General features: G+C 38.4%; 1 protein-coding gene across 1 annotated transcript in view; it reads right to left on the minus strand.

Annotated features, from left to right (window-relative positions):
- Nucleotides 1-15722, minus strand: part of LOC122789363 (tyrosine-protein phosphatase non-receptor type 13-like) — a 2815362-nt gene that overhangs the window by 141603 nt on the left and 2658037 nt on the right. The window contains exon 41 of the mRNA XM_044056752.1: nucleotides 3030-3364. Coding sequence (XP_043912687.1) covers nucleotides 3030-3364 — 335 coding nt within the window. The remainder of the gene's footprint in view (nucleotides 1-3029; nucleotides 3365-15722) is intronic.

Genomic DNA, 15722 nt, shown 5'->3' on the forward strand with positions numbered 1-15722 from the left:
TGCTGCGACAGGGTGTCTTGCTGCTCTTGTGCCCACTGCCCCAAGGTAGCAGACTGTGAGAGCTTCGAGCCAAAGGATGCACAGATGTGACACTCCGACAGGGATGGTGCTAACTGTGAGTCTGCTGAGGCCATGGGTCTCTCCATAATCTGGAAGGCAGGCCTGCCCAAAGAGGGATGGGAGCCCAGAACCGAGAAAGACAACCTCGGTACCGGGGTCAAACCATACTAAGACAAGCCCACCTCCAGTGTAGAAGCTGCGAGAGGACTCATAACTGGCAGGGCACCAGGAACTGTAGATGGCACTGTGGAAAAAATTGGAGCCAATCCAGGGATCCTGGAGCTGGCAGCCAAATCATGATCCAATGGATGGGTCAGCTCCGATGGAGCCACAGACCACAGTCAGTTCTCGAACCAAGGTGAGATCCACCATCGGCACCGAAGAAGTTGGCACTGGGAACAATGAAGTTGAGGGCTCCAAGACCTGTGAAGAGGTTCAAGGAGGAAGATAAGTGGGAGGCCTAGGAGAGTAACCCTCAGCTCCAGATGGGAGAGAGGTCCTAGTGGGAGCAGGAAAGCCTCTGACTGCTAAGAGCTGATCTACTAATCTGACTACATCAAGCTCTGTAAGGCTCCTGGTGGAATGGACAGACACTCCCAAGGGTGATTCTGGCCTTTCAAGAAATGGACTTAATTGCTGACCCAAGAAGAGGTCTGTAGATGGGGAGGACCTAGTCCTGGGTGTAATCTCGACCTTCAGCACCATGGTCGGTTGACCAAGAATTTGCTTTGCAGGTGAGGGAGTGAGTAACTGGAATGCTTGGGGAAACAATTGTTGATGCTGAAAGGGTCATTGGCACCGATGATAAGGTCGGTGCCATAGGAGTTTTGGTAATTTCAGCAGTTGTCAGCACTGTGGGAGACATGACAGGTTTTGGTGTCGGAGCAGAAGTCGGTGCAGATTTTCATATCTTAGGCCTCAGTTCTGAGGGATGAGTTGGCCCCTTGGCCTTAGAAGATTTAGCTCCATGTACGACGTAGGAACAGAATGACTCTTTTTCTTTGATTCCTTTCTGGGAGACTTAGATGCCTCTGCTTCAGACAAAGCCTCACTAAAAGGGCATTTTAGCAGCCCCTTGAGGATACATTTGCTACGCCTCTATGCAAGGGTTCGAGCACTGAAACGCTTGCAGAGTTCACACAGCCGTTGTATTTCCAAATGTGCCACCCCCAAACAATAAACACATGAAAGATGCCCATCAGAGTTGAGAATATTTCGGCCACATTCCTCACATTGCTTGAACCCTGTGCTTCCCTTCTGCTTTTCTGCCATCTTTTCAAAAACAACAAAAAGGGCGCACACACACAAACACACACACACACACACTAACGGAAAAGTGCAGAGTACAGTTTTTTTTTAAAGGCTGTACCAACAACGGTAGTTAGAAAATTACCCCAAAGAGGGTAAAAACAATAAAGAAAGAAAGAAGGGAAATAAGGATACCAGTGATGGTATTGAAGAATTTACCAGAGGTAAAGGGAAGAGAGCGGTCTAATGATAGTAACAAAATTTACCCAAAAGGGTAAGGGAAGAAGAAAAAATTTAGCACTTGGATGAGAGCACAGCTGACGAGTCTGATTTTCTTCACAGTAAACAAGGTTTGAGGGGAAGGGAAGAGGGGCAGTATGGGTAAGCCTTGGCTTGAGCGTTTCTGGCTGGCACAAGCTTGATATAATGGCCGAGTCGGTTCCAACTGTCGGAACCGAAACCCAACAGTCAAGAATGAATGAAGAATGATAACATCAGATCATAACTTATAAGTTAGTGCAGTGGTTTAATGCCAATGTTTACTGTGACAAGGGTACAGGGTTTGAATCCCTTTCTTTGCAGTTGACATAAGTCTGGTAGTTGGCATACAGGACTAAGGCTGTGAGCTCCAATTACTGTGGTACAGAGTTTGTTGTCCTCATCTGTCTATTGTGTGACCTTGAGCAAGTTACTTAAGCAGACAGAGCTTTGGGGACACTGAATAATTGGGCTAGGCTCATCAATGGTCCCTTGGGTTCTTAGCCTTGTAACTATCTAAGGCTTGGCCTATGAATTGCCAAACTGCATGTCAGCTTTGGGAATCTAATTGCACAAGGAATCATTCTTTATTGTCCAAGGGGTTAGATTCAGTGAACTTAGATGGTTTGTGAAACAAGGTTGTTAATCTGCTTAACATATCAAAAAGGTGCTGGATTGATTGACTCCAGACAGAAACACTGTGCAATACAGTAAGCTAAAGAAACAGAACATGAAACTGAACAAAGCTTGACACTCAAACCTGTTTTCTCAGTCGAACTTTGGAAACTGTCATGCACAAACCACTCCTCATCTTTGATAATATTTTCTGGTTGTTGTACCTTAGGGCAGTGGGAATGCTTCACAATGTGCTGCAGTAAAGCAGCCTCTATACCCTGACATAATGCAACTATAGGATTACAATATAAATCTATGGGAATGGGGGGGATTCCCATCCCAAAATCCATTCAAGAGTACTTTCTTAGCAGTAACTTAAACAGTCTTAATTCAGTAATAAATACTTCCACTTCTGAAAGTTTATTGCTCCAACAATTACATGTACCAGCTCATCTAGAAAGTGCATCTTACCACCTTCATGGAACTATCCTAACATTTCACCCTTTCGTTTTGCAATTTTATTCTTCACACATTTTATTTAAGCAAAAAATGCAATTTTATACTATAGCAACACTCACAGCAAAATAGGTGCAGAAAAAAAAGCATTCAAATAGGACGGATCTTCATCATCCTGTCAATGGTGTTCAGTCTCTGGCATTGTATTTTAATTAAGTATGGCTAAAGTATATAAAAACATATTATTTTCACACTACTTAAGTCACATAAAATATATCTCTTTTTCATGTTATGTTTCTGAAAATCCAGCTACCATTGATGTAACACCAACAAAATTTGAGTTATTTCAGATTTTAACAGCCATACAGTTATAACCAGTATAGTAAACATACCTCCTTCTGAAAAATTTTAATGGCACTGATTGTAAGAAAATCCAGAGCCTGGTAATTTTCAAGTATCAGAATGTATTTGTTAGTGTCCATTGTCTTCTCAATGTTGTCTGGCCAGTAACGATGGCATTTAATTTTTCCATGTTCCACTTCTTGTGTCATCATTGCAATAACACTAACATTATTTTCCCACACCATTTCCCAGAAGTCATTGATTGTACCAGGCAAAGGTCCTTGTGTAGAAATGTAGTGATAGTCCTCAAAGCCGACAGGCATTGTGATGTAACTTGCATTGATGTAATCCTTTCCTTCCCCAATAGGAACTCGTGTTTCATCATCTATCAAAGACAACATTCATTAGTAGAAATGTTACTTACTTATGTAAAAACAAAGTACTGTCAAATTGTAATATAGAAACTGCCAAGTACTTCAGATTTTACTCATTTTTGTTTTCAATTATGTTTTATAATATAAAATTTAAGGATTAATTAATGTCAAGTTGAATTGTTTATATGATCAGACACATGATACAAACTAATACGCTGGCACATGCTAAAATAGTGAGATCTGAGGAAGCCTTTCACTTTAGTAACAGAGAAACTTGAAAGCACTTTAAAAATAACAATTTTGTCCCGAGTACAAGTTGAGCTACATTTACTTAACACAACTACATAGAAGTATTACTTTGACATTTAAAAGTAATTTAGTAATGGTTTGCTGTAGCAAGTCTAAAACTGAGATTCAGAACTGAAATTGTTAAGCAGGCATTTCTAGTAATTTATCCTGCACTATTCTGAAATGTATGTTTCTATTCTGAAATGTATGTTTCTATTCTGAAATCAATATAGGTTCCCTAGGTGAGTACTAGTCTAGCTGCCCTTGTGGGCCATTTTAAACCTATTCAATTTTCCTTTCAAAGATGAGAATCAGACCCTGCATCTTCTGACCTTAACCATTAACCAACCCTAAACCCATCTGCTGACAAACTTCCTTCCCAATATCTCCAAAAAGCAGCCAAAGTAATTGCCTACCATATATCTATCCTTATAAATAGGACAATCCAAGAAGGAACCATCCCAGATATTTGGAAAATCTCCCACATTATCCCCTTACATAAAGGTGGGAACTCTAATGATTACTCTAACTATTGGCCAATTGCTCTCTTATCACCCTTAGCAAAAATTATGGAAAAATGCATTCACCAACTTTTACATCATCTCTCTCTACATAACTTAATAGCAAACTGTCAACATGGCTTTAGGCCATCACATAGTACCACTACTGCCCTTCTATCCTTTACAGATACCATCAATAGAAACCGTAACAAAAACATCCTCTCATCTGCACTCTTCATCGACCTCTCTAAAGCTTTCGACATGGTTAACCATACCCTCCTAATTAATATTTTTGAATCTCTTTCCTTTGATTCTCTGGCCGTTAAATGGTTTAGATCATACCTCAGCAACAGGCAGTTCTCTGGGAAAATCAAATTTCATCCTTTTTACCTGTCACCATCGGGGTCCCTCATGGCTCCATTCTTGGACCACTTCTTTTCTCATTATTTATTAATGATCTCCATGTAGCAATTCCTCAAGCCACCTGTATTCAATATGCAGACGACTCCACACTAATATGTTCAGCAACCTCTCCATCTGAACTATATTCTCTTACTCAAAATGTTTTCAACACTGTAGAAACACGGTTTACCAAACATTGCCTCCTTCTTAATGCCAAAAAAACAAAACTCCTTCTCTTTACACCCACTACTAGGTCCACCCCCTTAGACTTCTCAATCTCTTCTAATAATGGCACTGTCATTTTCCCTGACTCTACCACCAAACTTTTAGGAATAACCATTGACAATAATCTCTCATTTGATCACCATATAAACAACACAATTAAAATAGTCAACAGAAAAATAGGCTCCTTATATAGAATAAAACCTTTTTTAACCTCAACAGCCAGAGCCAAGATCGCTCACTCCAATCTAATCTCAACCCTTCTATATGCCTCACCTATATTTACCAACCTTAAGAAAACTAACCTCAACAAATTAGCAACTTCCTACAATAATATTGCCAGATTCTCTACTGGCAATCCCTTCAGAACCCACCACTGTTCTAATCTTAGGCAACTAGACTGGCTGGAATTCCAAAACCATCTGATAATCCCCCAACTCAAAATTGCCCACAAGATATTTTACCAACCCAATAATACCCCTATACTCTCAAAACTCTTAATCCCATACAATAATCTGAACTCCCTACGTTCTTCTAGCAAACTCCTTGCTAGCTTAACAAAGTCTAATAATACAGCTGGTGACTCTCTGTTTAACAACACAGTAGGAAAAAAATGGAACCTGTTACCCAGTGAACTAACTCTAATTACATCCCTGCCACTCTTTAAACTAAAACTTAAAAAACACCTCCAAATGCACTGGCTATGCCCTTGTAGTAACCCTGACTAACAACCCTCTTCACCCCTGTTTTTCTTCTCTTCTAACCAAACTTCCAAACATTTAAATGCTTAGTCTTGTAATTAAGACTGACACTATTTAAACTCTAATCATCTTATTGCTTAAATCCTTCAACCTGATGTGAACTATTGTACATAACAATTACTGTATTATATCTGTTTTTAGCTTTCTTAAGCAATATTATGTTCACTGTTACTTTTCTTAAGTGTTTTGATCTCTGAAATAAAATTAACTACCTGTTTTATTTGGTTTATTAATCCTTTATTTACCATGTAACAATATTTTTATACTTTTGTATATCTGTGTGGAGCTTTTCTCCCCGGGCCTCTACTGAAAATGGATATATATCCAGCTAGACTAGCCCGGTCAACAAATGTAAAATAAAAATAAATAAATAAATAAATATAAGATAAATCTTACTACATCATTTTACAAATAGTGTATTTCTACCTAATACAGATATAAATGAACTACATAAATTATTTAAAACAAAAAACCTTTGCAAAATTGTAGCACTAGTGGGCTTGATCATACTATGAATATGAAATAATAAAATAAAAATAAATTTTACATGATAATAGCTGTGATATACACACACACACACATATATATATATATATATATATATATATAAAAAACACACACAAATACTCACCTATATATATATATATATATATATATATATATATATATATATATATAGAGAGAGAGAGAGAGAGCGAGCTATATATTTATATACCTATCTATATCTATATATATGTAATCTAAATTGACGACACGCTGAAGAAAGTAGTATATACTATAACAACTTCATAAGCCAATTAAAATAAATCAGGAAAAGAAATAAAGACAACCCTCTTGGTAGGTCTTAGCTTTCGTTCCTTTAATGTGGTGGGAACTTCTTCAGAATAAATAATTAATATAAAATTCAGTGTGCTAAGACCAGTACAATGTCAAAACAGTAAATAAAAAACCAACACCCAATAAAACTTCTCTAGATAAATAACTATAGTACACAAATTAGCATATAACAGTCAAAATAACATATAGCAGTCAAAATAGGTGTGAGTGACTCCAAACTGTAAACGGTGGGTGTGTTCAATTCAGTACAGTAACAAGTGGGCAAGAAAGAACATTGCTGAAACCATCTTAAAGCACATTTCAAATTTAAACATTCATTGAATCATGGATGACATTCAGCATTTAGGTGCAATTGCCACTAAAACTCCAATACTTGCAGCAAACTGAGTCCCCAAAGAAATCTGCTACCTGCTCTATTAAAAAAAAAAGAAACTTGAAGAAATTAGAGCAAGTAATTCTATGTTTTCCTAGAGCATTAGTGAAATCCTTAGATTTTATAGCTGCACAATGCTCCTTATTTCTGTCGGGACTGAGCAACAATTGATTACTTTTGTAGAATCCCTTTCAGTGAGAGCATAGTTTTTTTGCAGTTGCAACCTATTACTAGATATCTGAGACATTAATTTGTAAACTTCATGTCGGACACCATAAATTTTGTTTTCCATTATAACATTGGACTTAACAACCAGCTAAATGAAAAACACAGAATATGTAATGTTTTAGTTTTTCTAATGCACATGGAAAGCACCCTCTACCATGGACTCCTGCAGTTCTTATTTTTGGATACTTCAGAATAGCATCCTCCCCCTGAGGTTTACTGCACAGCAAAGCCACTCTTTAGAATTAAGGAAGAAAGTGAAATATATGCCCTAGCTGAATCATCAGTCAGTTTATCACCAACCCCATTTTACCTATTTTCCTACATGAAGTTTGGGTGTTGGGTCAACTGTCACCATCTCTCTTGGTTTAATGCCACTCTCCTACCTTCTTCAGCATTCTTGCTTGACTGTTGCAGGTCTTCTCTCACACAATCCATCTATCTCTTTGCTGGATGCCCCCATTTCCTCCTGCCTCTCTGTTTGTCCCAAATCTTCACCAGATAGTCATCTTCTTATCTGCATGTGTCTGAACCACCCTACTCTGTTCATTTTGACCTTCTCTGCAATTGAAATAACCTGAGCTTCTGCTCTGTTGTTCTCATTTCATCATCTGTCCCACGGGCTGCATCCTACCACCCAGCTCAGGCACTTTGTCACCATTATCTCTAGCTTCCTCAACTCTTCTACCTTCACAGCTCAGGTTTCCATACCATATAGTAGCACTGCTTACACCACCTTTTTGTATACTTTATTTTTCACCCTCTTTGACAAATTTCTATCATGTGCAACCAGTTGGCTGCAGCCCCTTTTATTCTAGCTTTGTCCACCTCATTAAGACCTCCTTTCTTCTCAAGCACTCCTCCCTAGAACTTGAAGCGGTTAACTTGTCCCACTGTTTTCCCTTCTATTGAAGTTCTCAGTCTTCTGATTTCTCCATTTGCTTCCATTACAACTTTTCTATCTGTACCATTTCTTCCAGTGTGCCTTCAGTTTTGCATTCTATTTCCCTACTCTTTGCTAAAGTTCTTATTCAGAATCTGCCTGTAATGTCACATCATCTGCATACAGCAACTTTGCTGATCTGTCCCCTCTGATCTGTTTGGTAATGTCACTCATCACCAGTATGATCACTGGGCTCAAGGCAGAACCCTAATGCTCATTTGATTCCACTGAGAACCATACTGTCATTCTGAGCATTGTTTGTACTTGTGTCATTTGTTTCTTGTACATAGCCTGCAATAATTCTACCAGTGTTTCTAGGACTTTGAACCATGATAGGACTGCCCAAGTCAGTTTTCTTGGCACCTTGTCATATAATTATTCCAAGTTTAGGAATGTTCATTGGAACCTTTTCCTCAACTCTAGCTTCTTATCAACTACCGGTCACATTGCAAACATTAAGCTGGTTGTGCTGCATACTGATCTGCATCCAAACTGCTCCTCTCCCATTTTACTTTCTACTACTCTGCTTATACATTTATCAATCAGCCTCTCCAGAACTTTCACACAGTGTGACATGAGTTTGATACCTCTATATTGCCTACAGTTGTGAATATTCCCTTTGTTCAACTGGTCATCTGGGATAAGCCTTTCAGTCCATAATGCTATGAGCATGCTCTAGAACTTGTAGTACATCTGCCACAGGCATGAGTGGTGTTTCTAATCACACAGATTAAAGGTGATTAAGCAATAATCAATGATGGGGGCATGGGTTGTGCAGCAATTAGTCAAGAATGCTGCACTTAAACTACAAGTGTAAAGCCCCGGTTTGGATCAACCAAAGTTACTCCATACTGTGATGCACCAGCATTTAATTAAGTGTTGTTTTCTTGACTTCTAAATTGTTAAAACTCAGGTTTCTAATTTACATAAAGTTGTGTAATGAATTAGTATGGTATATAACTTGTTGCTGAGAAATGCATCAATATCTGCTTTAGTGTGGTAATCTCCTTAGCTAAAGCAAATTTATCTAACCTAACCAAAAACAACCAGTCTCTAATGTGAGTTCATGTTCTGCTGCTGGCCATGCAGTCATGCCTGCCTGAGCCTCTGCATCCTTTTATATGTTCCTGAGTGACCAGACATGCAACCTTGTCTGACAGAACTGCTTGGCCATTCTTCACTGTGAGGAAGTCTTTAGTTTGGCGACCTGCTACATTCGTCTGGAATATCTGTTAATGCCCAAGAGTACCATACTTTCTACAACTTTATACATAATCTTACCTGTGCATGCCTCTCTGTGCAGACTACTAGTAACCACCTACGGACTATGTTACCTCATTTCCTTTTTCATGTTGAAATTTCATGAACTTTACACTGCACACACAATTTTACTACATAATTTGAAATTACCTGATTGTGGTATGACATTGCGAAACCACTGACTGTAATATTTAATTTTATACAGTATTATTTTATACAGGATTCATACTGTCTGGCTGAAATTACTTCACTGCTTTTGATTTCTGCAGATATGTTTCACCTTGCAGTCTCTTTATCCAAACCATTCCCACACTGTACTTTTCTCCTTGCTCACTGCACGTACACGTTAAGGATTCCCCCTACCGGAACTCAGATTGCAGCAGCAGCTCGTCAGTGTTACTTACCTGTTTCACCAGCTCTGTGAAATAGATCTGCTCTTCCCATATCTGTAAGTGTTGCACTACTCACTGATTTTATCATACATCCTCTCTAGTGGCATCTTTCGGACCTTCAGAAAACTGCAAACATCTCAATTTCCAAGCAGGTTTCCAGCATAAACCCTGAATCTTTTCAGCTTATTCTGCTATTTAGTCTGTAGCCAAAAGTTTGGAAAAGGCTGCTGACACTCAACTGCAGAACCACATTAAATTCTATGCCCGTCTTTCTAGCCACCACCAAGGAGTTCAAACAGGTAACAGCACTGTCTCAGCTCTGTTCTCTCACTTATACATTCTACTTCACTATGGACCCAAACAACATTAAAAGGAACATATTCATGTACCATTCAGAGGTCTTAGGCCTTTAAAACCATTCCCTGCTGACTAAAAAACTATAATTTATCTCCTAATACCCATATCGATGAATTAGTTTTCAGATTATCTGCACAATTTTTCAAAACTGCCCTGTCTAACTGGTTTTGTGTGGTGCTCCACAAGACAGACTGTACAGTAATCACCACAGACTAACACAAGCCCTACTGCATCAGGACTTTTGTAATGCTAATCGTATAGATAGAAATAAACATCAGTAAAACATCTAGACATCATGTATTAGTAATGAATATAGTGGAATCCAGGCTACAATTGAATTATGCTGTACATTCTCTTACAGCTGCGTTCTTCTATAGGTTACAGTCTGCTGCTGTGCATCTATATTAATCCTTCCTGATCTACCTTGTGTCATCCAGGCCTAGGGCACACTTTTGCTCAATACCTACCTCTAACATTTCTTATCCTCCAAGTATATTGTGCACAATGTGTGTGTGTGTGTGTGTGTGTGTGTGTGTGTGTGTGTGTGTGTGTATATATATATATATATACAGTGCTACTCTATGTGCCTTGCCACTCTTACTAACCCAAGTAGCTTGTTCACTGCACTACATGTAAATTTACACTGCCACACTATGTGCCCCACCACTCTCATTAACCCCTGTAAGCACCTACATATAAACATGTGCAGTGTTACTACATATAAACACATGCAGTGTTGCACTGCTATGTTAATTACTGCTTTCATTAAAATGTGTTCACTTGCTGCTGCACTACAAGTCTTATTAGCCCCTCATACGTACCCTTTGCATGGCACTACATATAAATATGTACACTAGGGGCAGCACTTCTATACAAGTTGCTGTTCATATTAACTGCCATAAGAACAGTGACTATTACATTTAACTAGCAATACAATGTGCTGTACTTGTGTGTACCATGTACCATAGGGTTAAAATAAGACTGTGCAACACTGGATGTGAATCCTCTCGTTTCATATTTACTAACGGTGTTAATACTAGCATCATTTCAAATATACATGCAGCCTATAATATCACCAAGTTATATCCATACAGAGACATCATATCTGTGATTACACTTTCAGGTTTACATCTTTGCCTTTTGATCTTTCTACCACTCAGTGTTTTCAAAAAGTACTTAGCGCACACACTTGAAAGTAAGTGATCCTTTTTTTTACTTGTGCTACAAAGTATGAAGACAATGCAACAGATTTAGTGAGTAGTTTGTGATGCATTTCTGAAGCTCACCACCCCCACCACTGTGATTATGCAGCAGTTATCTCTCACAGGGATTAAAGAACCCACTGCTGCTCAGATTGCTCAGTAAAGTAGTGCATTTACACTATACACCACACTAGTGCTGTGCATAAATCACACCATTTAATGTGCACTGAGCAGTGTTATTCACAGATAGGTGATGTCCATAAATAATAGTCTCTGCACTGAAGGGTAATTACCTCTGCATTACACCCTTTGTGTATTGCAAATGGATACCATGAGTTCTACCCATATTTAGTTAGATCCAATAACAACATTCCAGCTCTGTGACTTATCACAGATGTTGCAAAGTCAATTACTGGCTCAAATACTGGAGGATCTGATATGGAGCTGCTAGGAGTAAAACAGCATGTGGGTTTGTCCACCTCAGAGTGAGGGGCCACATTTGTTCTGTAAGGAAAGACTATGATGATTAATCACACTTGCCTAAGCAGCATTTAGCACTGCAAACCAGAGACAGCTTAAGTTTAATCACATATGCATGCTACATCACACGTACAATTAATATAACACAGAAATGGAGGGATCTACAACACTGAAAATCACAATACTGTTGGTGCCAGACTCTCATCTCCAAGGGAATTAATGATTAAGTAGGTTCTCATTCCTTGCAGGAGCGAATCGGTTAGAAATAGCTGTATAAACGTGAAGCCTGATGGTCAAATTGAGTTAAGGAAAAAAAAGAGAAACAAACTGATTTCATGGACCTTTTTTCTGTGCCACTCATTATACTGCATAATAATGCAATTCCTTTTAATAAACATCTGAAAAAAACATAGAAATATACTGATCTGTTGTTATATGAGGTGCAGGACCATTTATAGATGCATCTCTAAATGATGAATTTTTGAAATACACAAAAGTTCTTTATTCATCCAGATAGTTGATGTTCTAATGTCAAAGGCTTTTGCAGCTCAGTATTTGATGCTCTTGCCTTTAGTATCTTCAAAATATAAATATTTCCTGGGAAGTTGGCAAACAGATGCTGAATAACAATAATATATATTGTGAAATGGAAACAAAACAACATTCTTAACTGTTTTATTGCAAAATTTTCACTGTATTAATCTTCAGTTTTGCACATTTTCTTGCTTACTTGTACTGTGGAGCTCTTCTCCCCAGGCCTCCACTGAAAAAAGGCTTTTGCTCAGATGGACTAACCCAGTTAACAAATGTCAAATAAATAAATAAATAAACAAACTGCCTTTAAATGAAAGGAAGTCCATGTTTATTTAAAGCAATGGTTCCCATATGCTTAAGACCACCTCACCAGGATGGCTTGAGAAGGTCAGACTGCAATGCAAAGAGAGTGTATTTTTTTAGTTTCCATAGTCTGCATAACAGCCCTGATGGTGTAGTGGTGGCTTTAAAAACTACTTTTGCGTTTAAATTTCTGTACACAGTTACAAATATAGCCCAGTGTAACCAAGTCTGCACTGTGGTTTGTAAAAAGAGAATAAATGCACATGTTATTAGTTAGTACCTTATTTATTGGTAAGGATGTTTACAGAATAACAGCATAGCACATGGGTGTAATGTGTAGCATGACTGCCTCCATTCTTGGTTGTCTGGTTCATTCCCCAGTTAACAGTATCTTCTGTGTACAGTCTGCATCTGTCCATATATGTTTTGTCTGGACTCCGCAGTTTCATTGCGCATCCTAAATACATGCAAGTAGGATACCTGGCATTCCTCTAAATTTCCCATAGCTATGCAAGTAGATCTTGAGATAATTTGGCATTCTTTTCAGGACTGGTTTGGCACCATATGTTATAGATAGAACACAGTTCCATCATGACCCTAAAGATATCAGAAAATGAAAAATTACAGTTCAGTACAAAATGCTTTTATATCCTGCAATGCAGGCACCTGTTCTGAAGCTGCACTACACACACATAACTGTGGTGAAGTTTGAACATTACACTGTGCCTTTACAATGCACTTACCTATAAACATTATTTTTTTAGTTTCATTAGATAAGAGACTGCTGAGTGAAAGATAGTTTGATGTTGTGTTGGTGGCATTCCTCCAGCCTCATGTCCTAACACAATGCATGGCACCTCCTTACTGAGGAATGAATTTGGTTTACCCATGATCTACTCCAAAAACTTTTCTATCTCACTCAGTCATAGTTCTCTCTTGGTCAAGTCTCTGACCCCATGTCCCAAGCAACATTCTCCCATCCATTTTAAATTTACCCTAGTTTAGTCAGTAGTCCACCCCCTCCTTTCCAGTGGCAGAACTAGACCACAGTGTCTTATTACTTGTTTTCCAGTGGTTACAACATAACTATCTGTAATATAAAAATGTTTGGGTCTCAATGAACCTTGAGCAAGGTCAGAACTAGAGAGACCAAACTGGAAAATGGTCCAGAGCTGTGACATTTTTTGGGGGCTCCCAGTTATTAGAAACAAATATATTACTTCCAGACACAAATCCATCCATTCACAACCCTTTTTCCCATTGTTTCTTAATGATGTATTCTGCTGGAAAAGATGGAAAAACAGTTACTTTTTTTCTGGCTGCCCAAGCTTGCAGTTACTTTAGGAACATCAATACAAATGTTTCCCAAGTTTGAGTATATTGTCCTATTATGGCAGTTCTGCTAGTACTGGGATACATTATTTTGGGTATCTTGCAATCCTACAAAAGATAAAGTAGGTAAATGGAAACCAGAAAGAAAGAAGAAAAGTGTATAATTAATTGTAAATATTTATAACCTAGAACTGTACTGCTTCTAGGTGGTGGTAAGCTTGGCGGGGTTACTATATGTTTGCTTGAAACAAAGATGAAATATATTATGGTAATCATAATTAGGTGATACCAGGTCTGGTAAGCCTTCTATGTATTTGTGTGAAACCAAGTTAAAATACATTATTGTGGTCATTTTTCTTTTATTTTAATAAAATCAGACATCTGAGGTGTACACAGTCAACAATGGGGATATAACTTCTGGGTAGAGTGGCTGTCAATGAAATTCACTGACCTGGCTGTCATTTGATCCAGTTAAATAACCTTTAATCTGGCCTAGTAGGACTAGTGTGCATTTGTGTGATTCATGTTGGAATATCTTACCAGGTCATTTTTTAGAAACCTAAATCAGATATCTGAGGTGTATGTAATCAAAGTGGGTATAACTGATGAGTATGGAGGCTGCCTGTGGATAAAAGTGGCTTGTTCTATTATTACTTGATCATAATTGAGACATCACTTAACTGGAATCCATGTAAAATTATCACTGCCATGGTGTGTGTGTGTGTGTGTGTGTGTGTGTGTGTGTGTGTGTGTGTGTGTGTGTGTGTGTGTGTGTGTGTGTGTGTGTGTGTGTGTGTGTGTGTGTGTGTGTGTGTGTGTGTGTGTGTGTGTGTGTGTGTGTGTTTGTGATGATATATTTAAGAGCAAAACATTGGCCATAACTTCCTCACTTTCCATCAGTCAAACACTGGTAATGTATGCAATAAATGGCTGCCTCTGAAGATCTGGGCAGGATGTCTGTGAAGACAAATGATAATTGGCACACAGACGTAGCAAGTAGTATTGCAATTTCACAGCACTCAGTTCTTTGCTTGGGTTCTTGGTTGTGGTTCCTTCTGTGTGGAGTCTGTATGTTATCACTATATTTATTTTTTTAACATTTGTTGACTGGGAAAGTCCATCTAGGACACAGCCTATTTTCAGAGAAGACTGAGGTAGAAACACTCCTGACGCATGTCTTTGGAAAGTGGGAGGAAATCACAGTACCCAGAGGAAAGACATACACATGCAGAGAGGACATGCAGACTCCATACAGAAGGCACCCCAGTGAGAATTGAAGTGGAGAAACTTTTGCTGTGAGGCAACAACATTAACTGCTGCACCACTGCACTGCTCTACAAGATGCTCTGGTTTCCTACAACATGAAAAAGACATGATGCAGTGTTTTCAGTAAGACTTACACAGAACTGTAAAGTACTGGCAAGAAATAAACCTGAGGTTAAGATCTGAAAATATGAAGCTTCCAAGTAAGTTTTTTATTGATAATGAAATTGAATTGTTATAGGAAATAAACTAATATGATAACACCATTACCTTAAAAGTAACTTTTATTGTTTATAATAGGAAGTTTGAGGATATGAGAGCCAGTGTATTCATATTTAAAAACAAATAATTGCTACAAAAATACATTAATCAACACTACCAAATCTAATAGAGACAATTTTTTACACCATTGAGTAACTAGCCCTCATGCAACTCACAGCCTTTGAAGAGGAGACAGATCAACAAAGCGGCTGTATGCAGAAGATGAAACATTACCAAAGAAGATAGACTAGAGTAATCTACCTCCATAAAAAGGATGGTTATTAGTGGGGTCCCCCCTGGGCTCAGTGCTAGGTCCACTGCTCTTTGGCTCCTCTTTCTCTGAAGCGAAAGCTAATGTCAAGGGATTCTGTCTGACCAAAAGTTTACAGACCACTGCAAATTGGCAGCATTGAGCGTCATCAATGCCTCCCAAT

The sequence above is a fragment of the Protopterus annectens genome, chromosome 14.part0 (genome assembly GCF_019279795.1).
Source record: "Protopterus annectens isolate FY-2018-M chromosome 14.part0, PAN1.0, whole genome shotgun sequence".
Lineage (NCBI taxonomy): Eukaryota > Metazoa > Chordata > Ceratodontiformes > Protopteridae > Protopterus > Protopterus annectens.